We start from the raw sequence: 19,210 nt of genomic DNA, 5'->3' as shown, positions 1-19,210 counted from the left end.
CTGTTTGTCCTGGCCCCATCTAATTTTTCAAAGTGTGAGTCCTGGCACATCACTCAAATGCCCAGTACAGCCATTGGCTTCCAAAGTTGTGCATCGCTGCATTTAATGATTATTAACACAGATTCAGAGGAATAGGACTGGATGCAGGCCAGAAACCATTTCTACCAAGCAAGTTCATACTTAACAACAGTGACAGCAGCACACAACCATTATACACTTTGTTTTATTGTTTTGAAAGTTACATAGAAAAGATCAGACATACAGTATACAGTACCTTCTTTAGTCAGCTCACTTTTATTCCTTATCAATGGGCAGAATGAAACATTTGACAAAACACAAAGCGGGGCAGGGCAGGGCCAAAAACAAAAAAATTCCACTTAAGGGCAGAAGTCCTGGTGTACAATCAGAAAGGGTCTCTGGATAAACTGACCCTTGATGGACCAGACTAAGGATGAACTCTCACATGTTATCTGTTACATGCATCTTTCCCTAACTTCCAGATGGCTTGGACAGTAACAGCTTCACAACCATCTGCAAATTACTCATTTCTACTGGTGCCATTAGGAGCTGAAACCATCTATCCAGTTATCCATGAACTTCTCTTCTCTCTACTTACGTCCAACTATGCCAAAAGCCACCTCTATCCTGTGGCAGTGTCCACATGTTAATTATTCTTTGTGCACAGATTGCTTCCTTTGAACCTGCCCTCAAGCTACTTTCTATTGGTTTCGTAATGATCTCTGGGTTCAGGTGGAAGAGGTTGAATATTCTTAATACCTTTCAGCATCCGTCATGTTTTCCCCCTAAACACTGTCTCCTCCTGCTGCAAAATGCCCATTGCCCCCTTGGGTAACAAATAACGCTAGCTGCTCACTAGCCCATATGCAGGCACCCAAAGCTTCCTACATCACACAGAAATGAAAAAGTTCAGTTCCCACTTTCCAAAATCTTTGCTTAGATGTTGCCCCTTAATTTCTGTATTTCAGGTTAGAAGGGCTTCTTGGAAAGGAAAAAAAGATGTACAACTGATTGCCCACCCAGGTAGGCACTGGTTACTGAAAAACCACCCTGATTCACTTGCCCTGTCACATAAAAAGGTAAGGGCACATCTCAGTGTGATCTGGAATGCCACTGATCTGCCCAAGTTTTAATGCTCCTGCAGACAGTGATTAGGTAGGAAAAAACGAAATGAGGAAAGAAGCTTTGACCTGGGAAAAGTTATTTTCGAAATGTCTCAAAAAGTAGATGTTATTTTCTATTTGAAAATATACAGGAAAAAGTCAAATTCCAAATGGCACATATATTGATGTGATTAAAAATCTATGTGAACAATTGATTGTGTTATTATTCACACATTAGATGTATGAATATGTGCAAGGGCATAAACATAATAAGGTTGGTAAGAAGAAGGAAGTTATCCTAACAGCACCATGACCATCAAAGTTCCATTGCAACACAACGTCTGCTATGTGCAAGCTGGACAATTCACTGTACATTTCCTACGCAATTCAGGGCTGTGCGTATTAGGCAGTTAAATAAACAGAATCCTGTGCCAAATCAATCCAAACAAAAGGACTGTCAGATGTTGCAGCCAGTATTATTCCTGCAAATTAGGCAATTTTCTCCCCAATTTATTTTGCATCTTTTATCCTGCCAGACATTTAATTACTAATGTATATATTCATGCTTTCAGCAAGTAAGTGCTATTGGAATAGCCCATCAGGAAGTGCTTGTAAGTTCCACAGAACAGAAGCCACATATTACTGCAAATCTTGGAAACAAGTTTTCCAAGTCTTTCGGGGTTCTGAGATCTCAACAAACAAATATACACTCCAGCCATCAAAACCCATTTTTGTGTTTCGCAGGATTGGTAACTTGAAGATTTAAAAATGCTTGCTTTTTCATCAGAGAATATAAACAGCCTATATGTAGCTTTTTAGCTATGCAATCCTGAAAATATAACATCCAAATATCCACCAAAGTTCTGGTGATTCACAAGTTTTAGGTAAACAATATGTGCCTCTTTGTGTTCATGTCTATGTCTGTGTGTGTCTCTCTCTGTGTGAATGTGTGTGTAGTAGTAGTAGTAGTAGCTAATGTACAGGCACTTCAAATTGTTCTTCGGCATGTAAAAGTAGCCTTAGCTCAAAAGGAGTCATATATGGCCCTGGACACGTTCAGAGGCATTGAAAATGGCTGGCTTGTTCTGAAGTTGGTAACTACTGTATAACCTAACTGCAGTTATACAAAGCAGTTCTATGCGTAGGGAAAAGTCTGTGCATATTTCAGCTTAAGAAGCCAAGAGATGATCACCTCAACTGAGCCGTTTCCTCTGCTACTGTTATAAACTGTCAAACCTGCAATACTTTAATTAAAAATATCTAAGTACCAAACGAAATTTTAAATTTGGAAGCTGTACTGTATTGTTGCATACGAATAAATGCTTACAAGTCAGCTTGATGGTAACTAGTTAAACAAAAACTACTTTACAAAGACTTCTTAATAATGCATAAATGCAAAAACAGACATTTGATTTCCCCTTCCCTGGAAGCATGGAGGAAAGGACCAGTCTACATTTCAGGTTCAAATCTGTTTCATTGGTGTGAGGTTTGGTGACACCTGGGAAGAAAGAAGAAAAAAATGAATTGACAGGTAATTCCCAGATTGCTGCAGCCCTCTGAAGTAGCTAGATTAGAGCCAGTGACTATCACTGTTCCATGCTTATAATGGGGTACACAGACGATAAGCAAGGTCACAACACAAGGTCTTTGCCTCCAATAAAAACTCCAGTCTCAACTTCAACTTTCTAAAAAGGGGAGGGAGGGGAGAAAGAAGAACAGGTTTTGGTATCATAGACCAGGAAGCCCTGAGTCACCTCTACCACACACTCAGTGGGCAGTTTTCTTAGTCCAAACCCCAGCAACAAGGAAACCCTGGTTTTGAGGGTCTGGAGACACTTTCAAAGAAAACACTGGGCTGCAGTCGCTTGCTTTTTTAGTGTCTAAGAATATCGATTGGACCAAAACACCTTGGAAATAAAAATTATGCTGGACTTGAGTATTTAAAATAATTCAGAACCCTCATAAAAATAGAAAAAAAAATCTAGCTTCTTTGGGCATATGAAGCACTGGGAGAACACACACACGTTATGGGAGGCATTGAGCATATTGTGAATGCCTATGCCTAATTCTACCTCTAAATTTATGGCTCTGAAACTACTAAACCCTTATGTGGACTTTAGCTCCCTGAATTCCCCAGCCAAAATAGACACTGCAGAGCGGGTGCCCTAAGCTGGAGGATGCCCAAGTTGGGGGGTGTTGATTTAGACAAACCGGCACAGCTTTTGTAGTGCTGTTCCATTTTTCCAATACCCCTTTGTATCATTAGAGACTATGGTTTGATGCCAGCTACGACAAACTGATGATGGAGTAACAGTTTCAGGCAAGCTACCACTATCCAGAAACCATCTCCCATGTGGGGGTTATAACAATTAACAGTTCTATTACATTGTGTTGAACACTCAAGAAGTACTACGCCAATTCTATTTTTTGTGAGCATTTCCAAAAATAACAATTTTGAGGAAACTTTAAGCAAAGAAAGAAAATTAAGCAGAATTCATATAATAAGTCCAAGTATCAAGAAATTATGAATAGATGAATGCTATTTGGGATGGAGAGTTTGATGATGCAAATTGCTTGGGATTTAATTTTAGAGCAGTAGTGGACAAGAACCTCGGCTGCTCCCCCTGCAGAGAACCAAATGGAAATGGAAGATGTAGCTAAGACACTACTGCGTGTGAAGTGAGGGAAAACTGAAAGATCTCTAAACCCAGAGATACATCTGAAAATAATGCAAAATAAAGATCTTGCTTGCTGCTCTTGAAATGATGGTTTGATGCTCATTTTTGGCAGCAACCTGCAGTGGGCCTCCAGGTGCTACATAATAGCATGGTGAAATCTCTGCAGCCTGTGAAGTGTAGGTGAGGGGAGAAAGGGCCCTGTATCCACCTAGACTTCCCTCTGCTCATTTACAGGGCCCCACACATCCTTGGGGTGCTTTCTGACTTCACCCAGCTCCGGATTAGAAAGCACAGCATCCCATGTCTGATGTGAGTATGTTCTCACACCTAAGTTCCCATTCTGCTACTACTGATTTGGATGTGCAATGTAATTCCCAACGGTAAAACAGACCCAGCCAGATTTTATATTCTCAGTTTCTATTCCTGGTTTGCCATAACACCAAGGCTGTTAGGTAACAATCACTTTCAGCTCATTTAAAAAAAAAAATGACCGCCTGTCTCTGATCAAAGATGATCAATGAAGTACACTTCTATCAACGACTGATGATTGATGCCTAAGCAACAATATAATCGCTGCATGAGAAACGTAAGTGCTGGAGGCAGTGAACATTCTAGTGCATACTGACGCCCCTTCATGCACTTCAGCAGAAGGGACAGAAATAAATGTATACATGGATTAACTCTATTATGCACAATTGCCTCTGTGCACTGAAGCAAACAAAAAGCTTCCAGAAGCCTTCCCCAACTTCGTGCCCTCCAAATACTTAGCACAAAGGTTCTGGGAGTCGGTCCAACACATCTGGAGGATACTAGATTGGGGAAGTAAAGCCATGTATAGGCTGGTTTCTGTTCTCTTCCATTAAAATCCCACTGAGTTCAGCGGGGCATAAAAATGCATAAGCTTGGATAGCAAGTGTGTGGGCAAACTTCTCTTGTCTTCTCTCAGCAGTAATCTGGCAAAGACCACATGGTCTGAAACAAGCAATCAGTCAGGCTACAGCCAACACTGGTGTCAGCACCTATTATCTGCCACGCTGCTTTTTCTCTTTCTGACACTTTGTCTCCCCACTCCTACCCGTAAACAGTAGGCTTCAGGTAGAGACAAAGAGCTCTCAGTGGAGGTTTGATTGGGCAATGGGTGCCCATTGGGTGAGTGGGCAAAAGGACTGAAATTAGGCCAGGTCACAGGCAGTCTTAGGGCCACAAGTTGTCTACTCTTTCCAGCTCTTTCTAATCCATTTAAGGCCACTGATTTCACTTTTAAGCTTCTAGAGCACAATTGCATCTTATGACTTTTACTATGCTCTGCCGTCTTCTGCAGAATTTAATTCAGAGATTTCAGTACTTTAGTGCACTTTAGAAAACAATTATTCCTTCTGGCCTCTGTGTAAGAATGCACGGCCAGGTCTCAGGGCCCCCGCTAAGCTATCTCCCTCCACAAAAGCATACAATTAATTAATGCATTGTTACATAAAATCTTGAAAATAAGGATAGTTCTAAAACTATGGGTTTTTAAAAAAAAAATTTTTATATGGCTTGATGGAACACATCCTTTGACATTTAAAGGCTTACAGCCTTGGGTAGCATCCATTTTTAAAGGAATACCATGTTAAGGAAGAAAACAGAGAACCAAGACTAGTGGACTCTCAGCAAGTCATTAAGGTCAAGACCCCTCTTCTTTTTGTACAGTATATCCTTTATGCCTATAAGTGCCAAGAGGCTCTCCTTCCTTGGAGGGCCAAATCTGAAGCTTCGAGTTTCAGTTGCTGAGCCCTAAGTTTAAAAAGTAGTGCCAGAAAGTGATGTTGATACCCAGTTCTGGATCAATCTGCTTCTTTATTTATTTATTTTTATTTATTTGTTGAATTTTATTACCGCCCCTCCCCCCCCCAAAGGAAGGACTCTGGATGGTTTTTCATGTACTTTAAATGGGCTTATTTTCATTTAGCGGTCAGTTGCTCAATCTTCTCTCACGGTATCTTATCAACGTAATTAATCAAAAATGTACAGGCATAAGACAGCATTGTATAGAAACGTTGTAACAGTGCCAGCAGATTGGCTCACTCCAAAGTCAAGCCAATGAACCCCCTTTTCTAACAAACTGAAAAAGATAAATACTTCCCTCCCCTTAGCCTGGGCAATTTATAGAACAACTTACGTGGCCTTAAAAAAGGCTGTAACTATCATCAACTGCTAACATTTTGTCATTCAAGTTTAAAAGGCAGCAGCCAGCACAACAGCCCACATTGCACTCTGCCAAGAGTAAGGGGCTAAGAGAATCCACTCTTCTTTAGCAATTTATTTCTAATCTATACTTAACCAGTTAGTGACTTACAGCAAAGTCAGCACCAGTGCATTTTTTAATCTCATCTACAGACATGCCGTCCCAGATTTCGATCAGCGTCAGTCCTTGTTTCTTATCGACATCAAATACAGCCTAAGGGATTGAAGTAAGTTGCAAAGAGGTTTAGTTAGAAGGGAAAACTCTGCTGATGTAGAAGCCTGATTCAGGCTCTGAAAACCATTCCCCGTCCTCAAGTCCAGATGTACGGCTGCCCATTTCCCTGTTCTCTTCCAACTATTTTAAACGCAGTATGAGCAATTCACTCAGGAAAACCAGGCCCTGATGCTACAATCCACAATCTCATGTGATATACTTGTTGCCAGATGATGTCACTACTAATTGCTTGGTGGGGAGAGTAAGCATGGGGGTGGGGTGTAAAGGCAAACCGTGGTTAAGTATCTGAAAGCAACTGCATTATATTTAAACTCCCTGTATGTAAAAACCAGCAGGATGGAGGGAAGTACTAAACCCAGTTATTTCCTTGACAGGCTGGTTTTTAACCTGTCAAGAGCTTTTACACGACTATCAGGATATCATTCCCCACCGACAATTTGTAGATGGTACAGCCTGGCAACAGCAAGATGATAACAGATTGCTATCATGCGGTATGTGAAAAGAGCATTATATTCCCTTCCTTGAAACCTGTTGATAAGCATGACAAAGCACTAATAAAAGGTTTGCTGCAGCAGAGCACTCTCATATCTTCCCAGCAAACTGGAGCCAGATGGGGGGGGGGGGGAAAGGTCTGCGGGAAGATGGGAGATCACCCCAAAATAAATAGATCTCAAAATCCCTTAGAGCACCTTTCTCTATTCCACCACTGAACCCAGTCGGGAATCTGTCTTCTCCAGCCAAGAGCCCAACAGAAGGGCTGGGATTAGAATTCCCAGCCAGCAGAGCCAAAACGTGCCAGGTTGGGGAATCAAGCCACAAATAATTAACAGCCCGAGAGCAACAGCCTGCTGGCCTGAATGACAGCTCCAGCTGAAAAGCCTTTAATACTGCTCCTCAGTGAACTTACAGTTCAGGCAGACAATGAGTTAGAAAGAAAAAATGAAGAGTCTGTTTTTTAAAATATATATTCATATATATCAATTCTAATGCTCAGGCTGTTTTCTCCTAAGTAGCATTTGCCCTTGTTCTCTGAGACTAAGATGAAAATGGTCATTTGAGCAAAACACTTTTGAACATTAATAGTCAAGGGCTTGTCTTGGGCAATTTATGGCCTGCTCTGTCTTGCAGGTTTGTTAGGAAGATAATAAGGCTCCCCCTCCCAAGTTCTTTAGGTTAGGGGAGAAGGGAAATAAGCTAAAAGTAACCGAGGCCAAATACTTTACCTTTTCTGTTATGATGCGATTCACACACACTTTCCCTGTAATTGGCAAAGTGCATTTTTCCAGTATTTTGTGGGTATTGCCCTGCAATAAAACACAGATTCCACTCCAATCAATAGTCATCTTCCAAGAGACTACTTGCTTGAAAATCAGAAGTTTCACAGCACGCTATTTTTCAAAATGCTGCAAATATATTACAATGCTTTAGCTACTCTTGAAGTTTTCATAGAGGATTTGGGTATCTGTATAACAGTCCAGGCTCATTTTTGACATAAAGTAGGGCTAATTCAACAGAACATTTTGCAAAATCTGACTACTTTAGTCCTTACATTTCCTGTCCTCATTCCTGCCAATTTCCACTATACCATTAATAAGATTTGACAAATTAAATTCAGTCTTCCCTAGCTTGGCCCTTTCCAGATATACTGGGATATGCAGGCACAATACAGGTAGTCCTCGCTTAATGACCATTTGTTTAGCAATGGTTCGGACTTACAGTGGTGCTGGAAAAAACTGACTTGTGATCGGCCCTCACACTTGCAACCACTGCAGCGTCCCTGCAGTCGCATGATCACAATTTAGACTCTTGGCAAATGGTTCACATTTATGACCATTGTAGCATCCCACAGTCACATAATCACCATTGTTGACCTTCCTGGCCAACTTCCAGCAAGCAAAATCAATGGGGGAACTGCATGATTAGCTTAACAATCACAATTCACTTAACGACCATCACAAAAAGGTTGTAAAATTGGGTCACATTCATTTAATGTCCACTTTGCTTAGCAACTGAAATTCTGGGCCCAATTGTAGTCATTAAGTGAGGACTATCTGTACATCAGAAGCATGCTATGCTAGAGAAGGCCAATCTATTTTCTTCTGAGCTATCATATCCATACAACCAGCAGCTTGCCAAGGCTGTCTTGAGAGCTCAGAGTAGAATGAACCTGTCATGACTACTGATGGTGAGCAGGAGGGGGCCTCTATCCAGGGGGGAAAACACATGCGTAGTACTGAGGAGTTAAGCAGCCATTCAAAGAGACACAGATCAGACCCGCCTTAACCTTTGGGGTTTATCTGTCTGGGTTTTTCCCACGCTTCTTCAGTTTGTTAGGATTTTCTGTCTAACGTAGCAGTAATAAAGTACTAGGGACCTATTCCTTGTCTCAGCGTGGTTCCTGGCTGTTAGGACAGAACCACAGATCATGCCAGTTAAAGGAAGCCCTTCTTTTATATCATCCCATTTGAGAATGTAGCTTCCCATTGATTGAGCATTGGGCCTAACTCTTCCATAGTTTCTGCAATTTCAGGCATCCAAGAATCTGAGGACTTGGAAAGGGCCAACAGTGTTTTGAGGTTAGAGTTAGCAGGCTTTGCCAGTCTTCTTAGGTCTTTGGTTGGCCATAAGCAGATGGTGGAACAACAGTTTCTCTTTCAGAGTTAATCTAATCTGTAACTATGGTAGTGCACTTTCCAGGGTCCTGACAGTACTTTTATTTCATAGCCCAGACCTTGGTTTTGACTCTTCTACTGAATGCCTAAATTTAGCAGGTACCTCACTGTCCTTACTTATACCAGGAGCCAAGTCAGCAATGTTTCTCTCTGAAGAACCATCAATGCTTGCAACATAAGCACCAAGTTAATTGTCTGGCCTGTTATTGTTGTCCCTGTAGATGTTACTGGCACATTCTGGGGCTTGATGTCAGAGGTGCCTTGCAAACAGACCCTGGCTTCTTGAAACAGTCACACAACCATAGCTCCAGTTTATAGCAAGAACACTTCAATGAATATTTTACTATTCTAGTATTATATTACTACTCAGATAAGTAACCTATAAATCTCATATATTTATCTATGTTATGCTTCATCAACCTATCATAAAAATCATGAAATACTTTTCCTATGCTTCCCACAAAAACTGAATGAAACGCTCAAGCTTCTGAAAAGAGATGGTTCGTTAATTGGAAAAAGTATTACCAGAGTCCTTCTGATTTTTGGCTATGACAAACTAGCACATCTCTCCTCCACAATGCCATAATAAAGAGAGAAACTGTCTATAGGAGGGTGTCAGGGGAAGCCATCAAGATACAAGCATTTATAGAAGCAACACACATTTTCACTCAAAAACATTTTTTTTTTTTACCTTTGCTGAGTGCTCCATAGTCACTACTACTTTAGTTCTTGAGCTGGACACCAAATCCATGGCACCACCCATCCCTTTCACCATCTTTCCCTAGAAATACATTTCAAGAAAAAACAAAGAATCAAAGAAAGAAACTTAAAATACAAATATCCCAAAAGTGAAGGTCTTTACTTTGGTTTTTTTTTTATGGTTAATTCCTGCAAATATTAAGAACACTTACTTTGTCTCAATCCATCCTATATTACCACCAAGTGAAATGGGTCACTAAATATGAGGAACTAAGGCAACAGATGAAACACAAACTTTCTGTTGTCTTAAAGCAGATATAATTTCACATTTGAGATGCATAATCAAAGATTTTGGACTATGCTCCTGGGTTGCTTGAAGGTTCGGTGTATTTGCCAATTAATAGCAGCAACAGAGTCAAGATACCAGTTCAGAAACTCCATTGATTTTAAATCAGAAAACCCAAGCTCATATTAATCCTGTTTGTTGCTGATTTGAAGAACACAAGATATTTAACATTTATGCTGATTTTATTCTGTTGCTTTTTTGTTGCACTTAAATTTTATCCTTCATTATATATTCCATGCTTTCATGTTTTTTTTTGGTAAGCCACAGATGATACTTTTGCTTAGTATCATCCCAACATATGATTATACATATGTTGGGAGAACATACAATCAATTTCCTCCTTTACTCCTATGTGCCATCCTGTGGATGCTCAAAATCAGTTCTGGGTGTGCATATGTGTGTGTGTGTGGGGGGGGAATGCAGTGGGGGGGGGGAATTTCTAATTAAAAGAGAGAGAGAGAGAGATTTATGGTGTGTACCAGTACTCAGAAGGTGTTAAGCGAGATTTATTTATATTTTCCTTCCCAGGAAGGAACTCAAAATAACTGCATCAAAAAAAGAGCTCGGCAATATGTTACTTTTGCAAGCCTAGAAACCATTAAAAAAATCAACCGCTAGTCCTCTTCTAAGCAGGCCGAAAGCAAGTATGTTCCAAACAGAACATTTTCTGTAAAATTTAAAGAATGTCAATAACCAGTGGACAAATGCTGCAGCTTGAGCTGAAAAGGAAGCGGGGAAGGTGATAGCAACTTCCTTAACTTTAGGGTTCTTTCAAAGATTATAAAGCTGCATACAGAGAGATTAGAATGTTCTTTGAGTGTGGCTGTCAAGAGCAAACCGATCAACAGGTTCAAAGCCATGTGAGGCAACAGTAATAATAACTTTTTTGCCAAGGAAAAGCAGCTGTCGAAAGCCAGCCTTTTGTAACAGCCACTTTCTGAACCAAGAAGAGGAAATAAAAGTAGAAAGTGACATTTCCATATATTCACATATTCCCTAAAGAATCTTTGCCACATTTATTCTTTTAGATTCATTGACTAATAGCCTCAGTCATTGGTTTGGTAGTTTATTATGTCGCTGCACTATATCAGCAACATCAGTGTTTCTGTTATTAATATTGATAAATCCATAGGAAGACCTCATTTATCACTTTTATTCTCTCTTCCACCTCTTAATCCTCTGCTCTTAAAGTAGGATGTTTAATGGCATGGGGCTATTCTAACATTACCAAAGCATCGTTAATCAAGCAAACTACTAATGACATTCAGTGCATATCCCCCGGCTCTTTTTCTTTTCTTTTTCCAGCGAATGTAACTCACTGCAATATTGAATTTACAGAAATAAAGGTCAAGTCTCTTTCAGGTCAAGCTTGACTCCTGGTCCTCCTGGAGATGTCCATGCAGCTTGGCTGGCAACTAGCCTACAGCCTTTGAGTTCAACAGCAATTTGCCCCACAAATAACATCATGTAAACATTGCCAGTCAATATCAGACTTTTCAAAATGGATCCTGCCAGAAACCTCTGGCCCACTACAAAATTGCAAATTGATTTCAGATCAATTCATGTTAAGCGGCATGACTTTTCTCCTTTTGAAATTAAAGATTTATCAGTCTGAAACTTTTCCAACACTAGCCTTCTACTTTTCATTCATTCGCTCACTCACTGTTCACAAAGTCCTTTTTGTTGCAGTTTTCAAAAGGTAGCATAAATCAAGCAGATGTCACTGACATTCCCGTAAAAGTGTTCAGAATCACAGAAGCAACAATGAAGACATTCTGTCACTTTGAATTTCCACCCACTGCTTTTAGGGTCCTCAGCCTCAATCAAAGCTATGTCAGAGCCCCAAAATTAACATGGCTCCAGCCCCAGGTGAAAAGGTGATGATGACAGAACTGCCGGAATCAGAGACTGGAACTGACATCTTCTTGAGTTTCCTGACCGTTGGCAACTGCCCAACACTGCTAGTTGCTGGTACCTGTACTAAGCTGGAGTTCCAACCAAGAAAGATCCTTTAGATGCTGGTTTCCTAATGAGAGCAAGGAGATAGGACTGCCAGTGAACTGAAGCAACCGTATATGCACAACTATGTGCACACAGGCAGGAAAAGTCTTCAAAGAAGCCATGCCACACTGAGCTTTCTGGAGGATACAGCCGCTTTGATGTTTCAAAGGGATGTTTTGCTCCGGTCAGCTCCCTTTGTGAAGTTGAATGTTAGCAGAGAGCACCCTGGGAAGCTAGGGGAGTGGAGAGCAGCAATCTCACCAATTTGCCTTCTGGTAAATCAGAGCTGTGTGACTGGACATACCACTCCGGCAGCCACTTTGGAAGCCCACACATGAACTCAAAATTCTGAATCTGCTCAACAGCCCCAAAAGTTTAGTTAAAGGGATTGGCCTGCAGCACAACAGACCCCTTTCTATTAATTATTACATATAATACTATTTGTAAGAGCCAGAGCAATATTTCACCTAGCGTTACATAGCTAAGGAAATGTTTACATAAACATTGTAGAAAGGAAGGCCGTGTGTGAGAGGGTGTAATACCGAAAGAGACTGGATGACTTTGTGCAAAGAAAGCTCTAGGAGTAAAGTGCTCTATGGGACTGCCTCTTTCCAAAAGTTTCCGATCATCCAGTATGATCCGGAGGAGTTGGCACATCCTGGAACCCATCTGTGAAAGAATGTCATCTTGCAGGTTCTCCGTGGCAGCCCCTGTGTGGGGAAGGGCATCTCCCCCAAAGCCCATATGCCCCCAACTCTGCTGGTCTTCAGAAGAACCACGAAGACCTGACTTTTCCAGCAGGCCTGGAGCAGAGTGATCTGTAGTCCTGCTTGGTGACTGTTTTTAGGGTATTGTTGCTGGTCTGACATTTCTGCTGCTTTATATATTTCTTTACCTTGTGTATGCCACCTACAGCTGTCCCAGCGATCAAGGTGGCTAATAAATTGGTGAAATAAACGAAGTACTAGAAAAAGAGATGAGAAGGACAACAAGTACCAAAACCAAGACAGCTGCAGTAGCTACATGACGCCTACAGAAGCAGAGTGCAACCCAGGAGATGTACTGATTTCCAGGGTTGGACAGTTTCCTAGAATCAGCAAGGTTGGTCCTAAGAATATGACATAAGCAGCTCCTGGTCAAGCAAGGCAGTTAAAAAGAAATCAGAGCACCTGAACAGGCACAGCTTAATCACTACATGCCCCAGGAAAGATTTATTTATTTAGCAAATTTATATAGCCACCCATCTTATTCAAATAACCCTGGGTGAATAGCAAGAATAAAAACAGAAATACACAGACACAAAAATAATAGAAAGAACAGTGAGAGACACCAGTTAAAAACCATCACAAGGCAAAAACTTCCTTGCCCTAAAGCTTGGGGGAAGAGCCAGGTTTTTAAGGCCTTCCTAAAGGCCAACAGGGTTGGGGCCATCTGAACCTCAGTGGGGAGGCTGTTCCACAGGGCAGGTGCTGCGAAAGAAAAGGCATGTCTCCTTGGTCCCACAAGATGACACCATTTTGTGGAGAAGATACCTGCAGACCCTTCGCATCCTGGACATAAACTGTTTCAACTTCTACAATCAGGACGGCACTACAGAGTACCGTATGTCAAAACATCTAGACATCGAAAGTTTTTTCCCTTGTGCCATTGCTCTGTTGAACTCCTAATTAATGTAGCATGATATAATGACATGACTGCTAAGATGTGACCAGTAATGCTCTGTTAAATGTGAACATATGTTAGACAACAGATGCAGTATATTGCCCCTTAATTCTCCCTTTAAATATGAGTGGGTTAGTTAATAGCCGTAGTATTATTTTCCTTCATTTTTTCTTTCTTGATTGTATAGTTTTACTAAATAACATTATTACTTACTATTGTTTATTTTTTGATGTTATGTAAATATATTGAGAGTTCTTGCACCGAAGTCAAATTTCTTGTATGTCTAATCGTACTTGGCCAATAAAGTACTCTACTCTACTCTACTCTACTCTACTCTACTCTACTCTACTCTACTCCACTCTACTCCTCTACTCTACTCTACTCTAATTTAACAGAAGGGACTTGGAACATGTTCACCCTGCCAGCTCTGATGGTATGGATAAAAATCACTGGAGACACTTGGTCAGTAAAGTATCTTAGCCCTGTGCTTTATAGATGACAACCAGCACCTTGAATTGCAGCTGGAAACCTACTAGAAGCCAGTGTAGGTCACATAGCAGTGGTGTTACAGAGGCATACCGTGGTGCACCCAAAACTGTCCATGCCACCACATTCTGGAGCCGCTGCTCAAGGTAACCCAGTGTAGAATGCACTGCAATAAAATAACTGGGAAGTGATTAAGGCATGAGTGACCATGGCCAAAGCCTCCCAGTCCAAGAAAGGGTACAACTGGCTCACAAAATGGATTTGTTGCAAAGGCCTTCTTGGCCACAGCTGCCACTTGCTTCTTGAGCTGTGAATCCAGAAGGCTTAAAACCCACAGCTACCCAGTCCTTCATCCCTCCAAATGATGACCAGCCAGGGACCCATGAAAGATGTAACCCTCTGGAAAAGAGCCGAAACCTCCATCTGCAACAGCCAGTTTGTGCTTGAGCATCTTTTCTCCATTCTACCTCACACTTGCCTTCAGCTGGCTACTCAAATATGTAGCTGTGTAAGTAGGATGAATGAGTCAGTAGGGAAATAATACTTATCATTACTTTGGTTTACAAGAAGCTTGCTCTATACCATATGCTTCACTTATGCTTCTGGCTAGGTTTTACAAGTGTATCAATAAAGATCACGTGAAAAGATGGCAAGCATAAATGCACTGTCTCAAGTCTTTTTTTTCTTTAATTCACTTTTAATGTAACATTTAGACTAATATCTTTCAAACAGATGCTCCCATTAGTACTGTAGCTGCAATTCACTTGTGCCTTAAGCACAGTGAGAGACTTCTGTTGAAGAGAAGTAATAAATATTAATAAACATTAATTGCACCAGTATGCACATGGAGCTTAATTTAAAACGAAAAAATATTTTTACAATGCCATCTGACACGCCAATGAAGAAGCAAATATCATTACAGATAGTCCTCACTTGCCAACCATTCATTTAGCGAATTGGGAGCCATGTGATTCGCTTAACGACCATGTGGTCTGCTTAATGTCCACAGTGATTCGCTTAACAACTGCTGCAAAAAGGTCATAAAATTGGGTCAAATTCACTTAATGACCACTTTGCTTAGCAACCAAAAGTCCGGTCCCAATTGCGGTCGTTAAGCAAGGACTACCTGTATATGCAATTGGGCTTTCTTAAGGTCCAGGAGCATCTGACTGCGTTCTAAAGCTTTCCAAGGAAGTATAAGACCAGCCTTACCCAGCCTAATGCCTTCTCAATAGTTTGGGTTATGACTCCTGTTCTTCCTGAAATACTGGCTGAGGCTGATGGGAATTGTAGTGAAAAACATTATGGGACAGTGGCTAAACAAAAGAATTAGGTGAGATCAGTTTTTTTTAAAAAATCAGTTAAGCATAAAGAATTTGTATAGCTTCAGCTTGTTTCTTTACATTTACAATCAATATAGGGAAAACAATCTGGTCTTCAGTAATCACATAAATACAGATAAGAAGAAGGATAAACATATCTCCATTAGCAAGGGAGTTTAGTTTTAGGGCCGTTACTCAGAAGGCCCTGTCTCTTATACTGATTTGTTTGATCTCAGTATTAGACAACATTCATAAGAACAAAAAAGGTCACAAGCAGAATTCATTTGGTCAAAAGCCATCTAGAGTCACATAAAAGTGAGATGGGAGGCTATAAAAATTGATTGAATAACGAAGTTAATAACCCTCCTTTGATCACATCCAAATCATTGATTGATTTAAACAAGGTTTTTCCAAACTAGTTCACTCTGGATGCATTGGGATTGCAAGTCTCACATTCCCAGCATCATTGCCAACAGGTGATAAGCAAGCTGGCTGGGAATGATAGGAGTTGTAGTCCTAATGTACCTAGACACAAGGTTGGGAGAGTTTTGTTTAGATCTCAAGGAAGCCACAGAGGCCGCTTTATCTCCCCTTGGCGAGCCTTGAGGGTGAGCCAGCCTACTTTTTCTCTGAATTGCTAAGTTGATGTCAGATGAGGATGCATGAAAAGGCTTCACTGCCAATAGTGAAATATCACACATTGCTGGCTCACAGCAAGAAGTGAATTGAGTCTCAACTCCAGTCTTCCACAGCAATAAAAGAAAATTCTTGCAAGAATAAAAGTGCCAAGTGGATTTTGAAAGTTTATTTTCCCTCTCTCTTTATGAGAAATCTGTTTAGCTCTGACATTGATTAAATTTCTCCTGTCACTTAAATTTGAAATTTGGCTATGCATAGCTGGATTTCAGCCTGAAAGAAATCAATGAGGTATGGAAATAAGTAAAATACATTACAAGAAATAAAATATGCTTTACTTGGTAGACAAAGCATTCAAATCAATGCAACGTTTTGTTTCTTCATTTTTTTAAAGAGGAAATATATAGCAACTTTGTCCTAAGGAGCACTCAAGTGTGGGAAATGCTTCATACTTATGATTATCATGTGATACAATTATAACAGAATAACAAGAAAGTCAATTGAAAGCAATTATTCTTCCTAGATATATGGTTAGTCAGCTTAATGAAGAGATACAGAGTCTTCCTTTCATTTTTTTTTATTGAGAAATTGCCTTAGCAGATTGTGGGAATGCTGTAGACATAACGTATCTTGATTTCAGCAGACTATTTGAATAAGTACTCCATTACATATTGATTAGTAAACTAGTTAAATGTGGGCTGGATTGCATGACAATTAAGTGACTACATAGCTGGCTTGAAAATCATACTTAAAAGAGTGCTCATCAATGGTTCCCCAATGGATGAAATTGGGGAAATGTATCAAATGGGGTAGTACAAGAATTAATCCTGGGTCCTTTAAAATTTACTATTTTCATTAATGATTTAGATGAAGAGAAAGTGGAAATGTTTATCGAATTTGCAGATGAAACAGAAATGGATGTGTGACAGACATAGAAGCTAAACACTTTCTACCATCCTGCCATATGATCTCCCAGATAGACAAGCTGTTCTTGGTGGTTGTAAACTCAGTCTAAAAAAATAATTGTGAGAAACAGGCTTACACACATATACACAGAGTCTCTCATGGAAAGTGGGGAGAAGTTGAAATGGCAGGGAAAGTATGTGGAGAGATGGAGAAGATTATGACTGGCAAACTAAATTGGACTTAAGCAGCTGGATTTAGGTAAACTAAGTTGGATTTGGGGCTACTGAAGATCTTTGGATTCCAGGGAAGACCAAAGAGCATTTAAGAGTTTCTGGGCTAAGGAAGATCATCAAAGGTAGAGGAGGACAAAGTTTTAAGAATCGGTCTATCCTGTGCAGAACTCCCAGGGGGAATAAAGCATCTGAAGACAAGAACATCTATGTTCTGATAGCCACAAGAGATTGCCAGCTAAGTTTTATCTGATTAACCCTAAGGGGGATTTAGTTATAACTGCACACATAGCTACAGAAGTCTTACTTTTGCAGGCAGTGAAGTAGTTAAGTTCCAAATGGTATTGCAATAAAGCTGTAATTCAAGTTTCTGCATTCCAACCTCTCATCTGAAATCTTTGCAGGCAAGTGAAGGGGAGGTCTATTTGGATCCCTGCTTATTTGTCATTTAGTTTATCATTTACATTAGCCTTGCATGGCTGAAAGAGAAACCAATGCTTTCTATCAGTGTAATGAGTAATGAAAATAACTAAACTGGTTCACTAGATGGATTCTTGTGTGCTGTAGTTTTGTCAGTTTAGTCTTCAGAACCCCTACATTCCCCCCATTATAGGTAGTTTAAAACAATGGAAGACAGAAATAGCATTCACAATCATTTTGAAAGGTTAGAAAAATGCCCTAAGTAACAGAATGAAGTTTAACAAGAGACAAGTGCAAAGTTCTTCACTTGGTTTCTGTATAACATGTCTATGTAACATCCATTCAGGTTTTTGAAGAGTGCTATTCTGTTATCCCTTAGTCATTTTTTCTCAAGGCTCAACATACCCAGTTTCTTCAATCTATTTTCATAGGACTTAGTTTCTAATCCCTGTCATGTTCACTGATTCACTGTAGGTCATACATCATAATGTTTCACATGCCATGGCGCTGACGCGCGTTTCTGTTTGAGAGGGAGCTGCTGTGGGACCTTGTACCATGCTCTGTATGTGAAATCAGTACAGTGGAATGTGTTTGGGTTATTTTCTCTGCTCAAGGCCTTTTCCCACAGACCATCAGAAACCATTAGGAGCACCTGGGATTGTGAACTTGAGAAGATTCTATGTGGGGAGGGATTTCATTTGCACCGAGGGTTTTTAGTTTGAATTTGGCGTGCTTTCATCATTCTCAGCTTTCTCTGTGATCCTGCATACTATTCTTTAATAAATCAGGTATCTTTGAATTCCTGCTCATGAGTCTGATGGTGTTTTAGAATAGGCAACCATTACAATCCCTTAATCTTCCTTCTTGCCCTTCTTTGAATGTGTTCCAATTTCTCTAAATTCATCTCAGAAGATGGTGCCCAGAATAGACACAGGATTTGATGTGGGCTATGACTAAAATAGAATAAGGAAGAATAATTATTTTTTGTGATTTGTAAGTTATATTACCAAGCCAAGTGAAGAACTTTGCACTTGTCTCTTGGCTTCTTACATAGAAGGTCAAGACCTGTTCTTATTCCAGAGTACAGGGCATGGAAAAATGCTATGATCTGTGTGTTTTTTCTACTTGAAAATGGTGGAAAACTATGTCACTGATTTTCTGAATGTCTTGCAACAACTGGAGAGATATCTAGAAGGTAGTAAAAGTTTTGAAGGCTGCAGGTTGCCCTCCTGTGGTTTATGGGATAACATCTGGAATACTTTGATTACATCAGCATTCCCCCACCAGATACTGCTCAGGAGTTGGACTACAACTCCCAACATTCCCACCTAAAATAGCCAACAGTGATGAGGCTGGTAGTCCAAAACATCTGGATAGGAGGCATTTACATACATATGTAAATATTTGGTGGAGCCGATCAGCTGCAGCTATCTCATTCTAGCAAGATTTCAAGTACTGAAGCTAGTTTTTTAAAGGAAAGCTTCAGTTACAAAAGAAAAACATAATATTGTGATCACTTCTAAGCAAATTGGGAGATGACTATAACATTTATTTAAGCATGCATTTACAAATT

At 40.2% G+C, this 19,210-nt stretch overlaps 1 protein-coding gene across 1 annotated transcript in view; it reads right to left on the bottom strand.

The window, feature by feature from the left end:
- Positions 1 to 207: 207 nt before the first annotated feature.
- OXCT1 (3-oxoacid CoA-transferase 1) overlaps positions 208 to 19,210 on the bottom strand; it is a 73,782-nt gene continuing 54,779 nt past the window's right edge. The window contains exons 14-17 of the mRNA XM_063295706.1: positions 9,621 to 9,710; positions 7,481 to 7,561; positions 6,135 to 6,236; positions 208 to 2,619 (exon numbers count right to left, since the gene is read on the bottom strand). Of these exons, the coding sequence (XP_063151776.1) occupies positions 2,584 to 2,619; positions 6,135 to 6,236; positions 7,481 to 7,561; positions 9,621 to 9,710 (309 nt within the window). The 3' untranslated portion in view covers positions 208 to 2,583. The remainder of the gene's footprint in view (positions 2,620 to 6,134; positions 6,237 to 7,480; positions 7,562 to 9,620; positions 9,711 to 19,210) is intronic.

Source organism: Candoia aspera, chromosome 2 (genome assembly GCF_035149785.1).
Source record: "Candoia aspera isolate rCanAsp1 chromosome 2, rCanAsp1.hap2, whole genome shotgun sequence".
Lineage (NCBI taxonomy): Eukaryota > Metazoa > Chordata > Lepidosauria > Squamata > Boidae > Candoia > Candoia aspera.
This window is presented reverse-complemented; position numbering and strand designations above follow the sequence as displayed.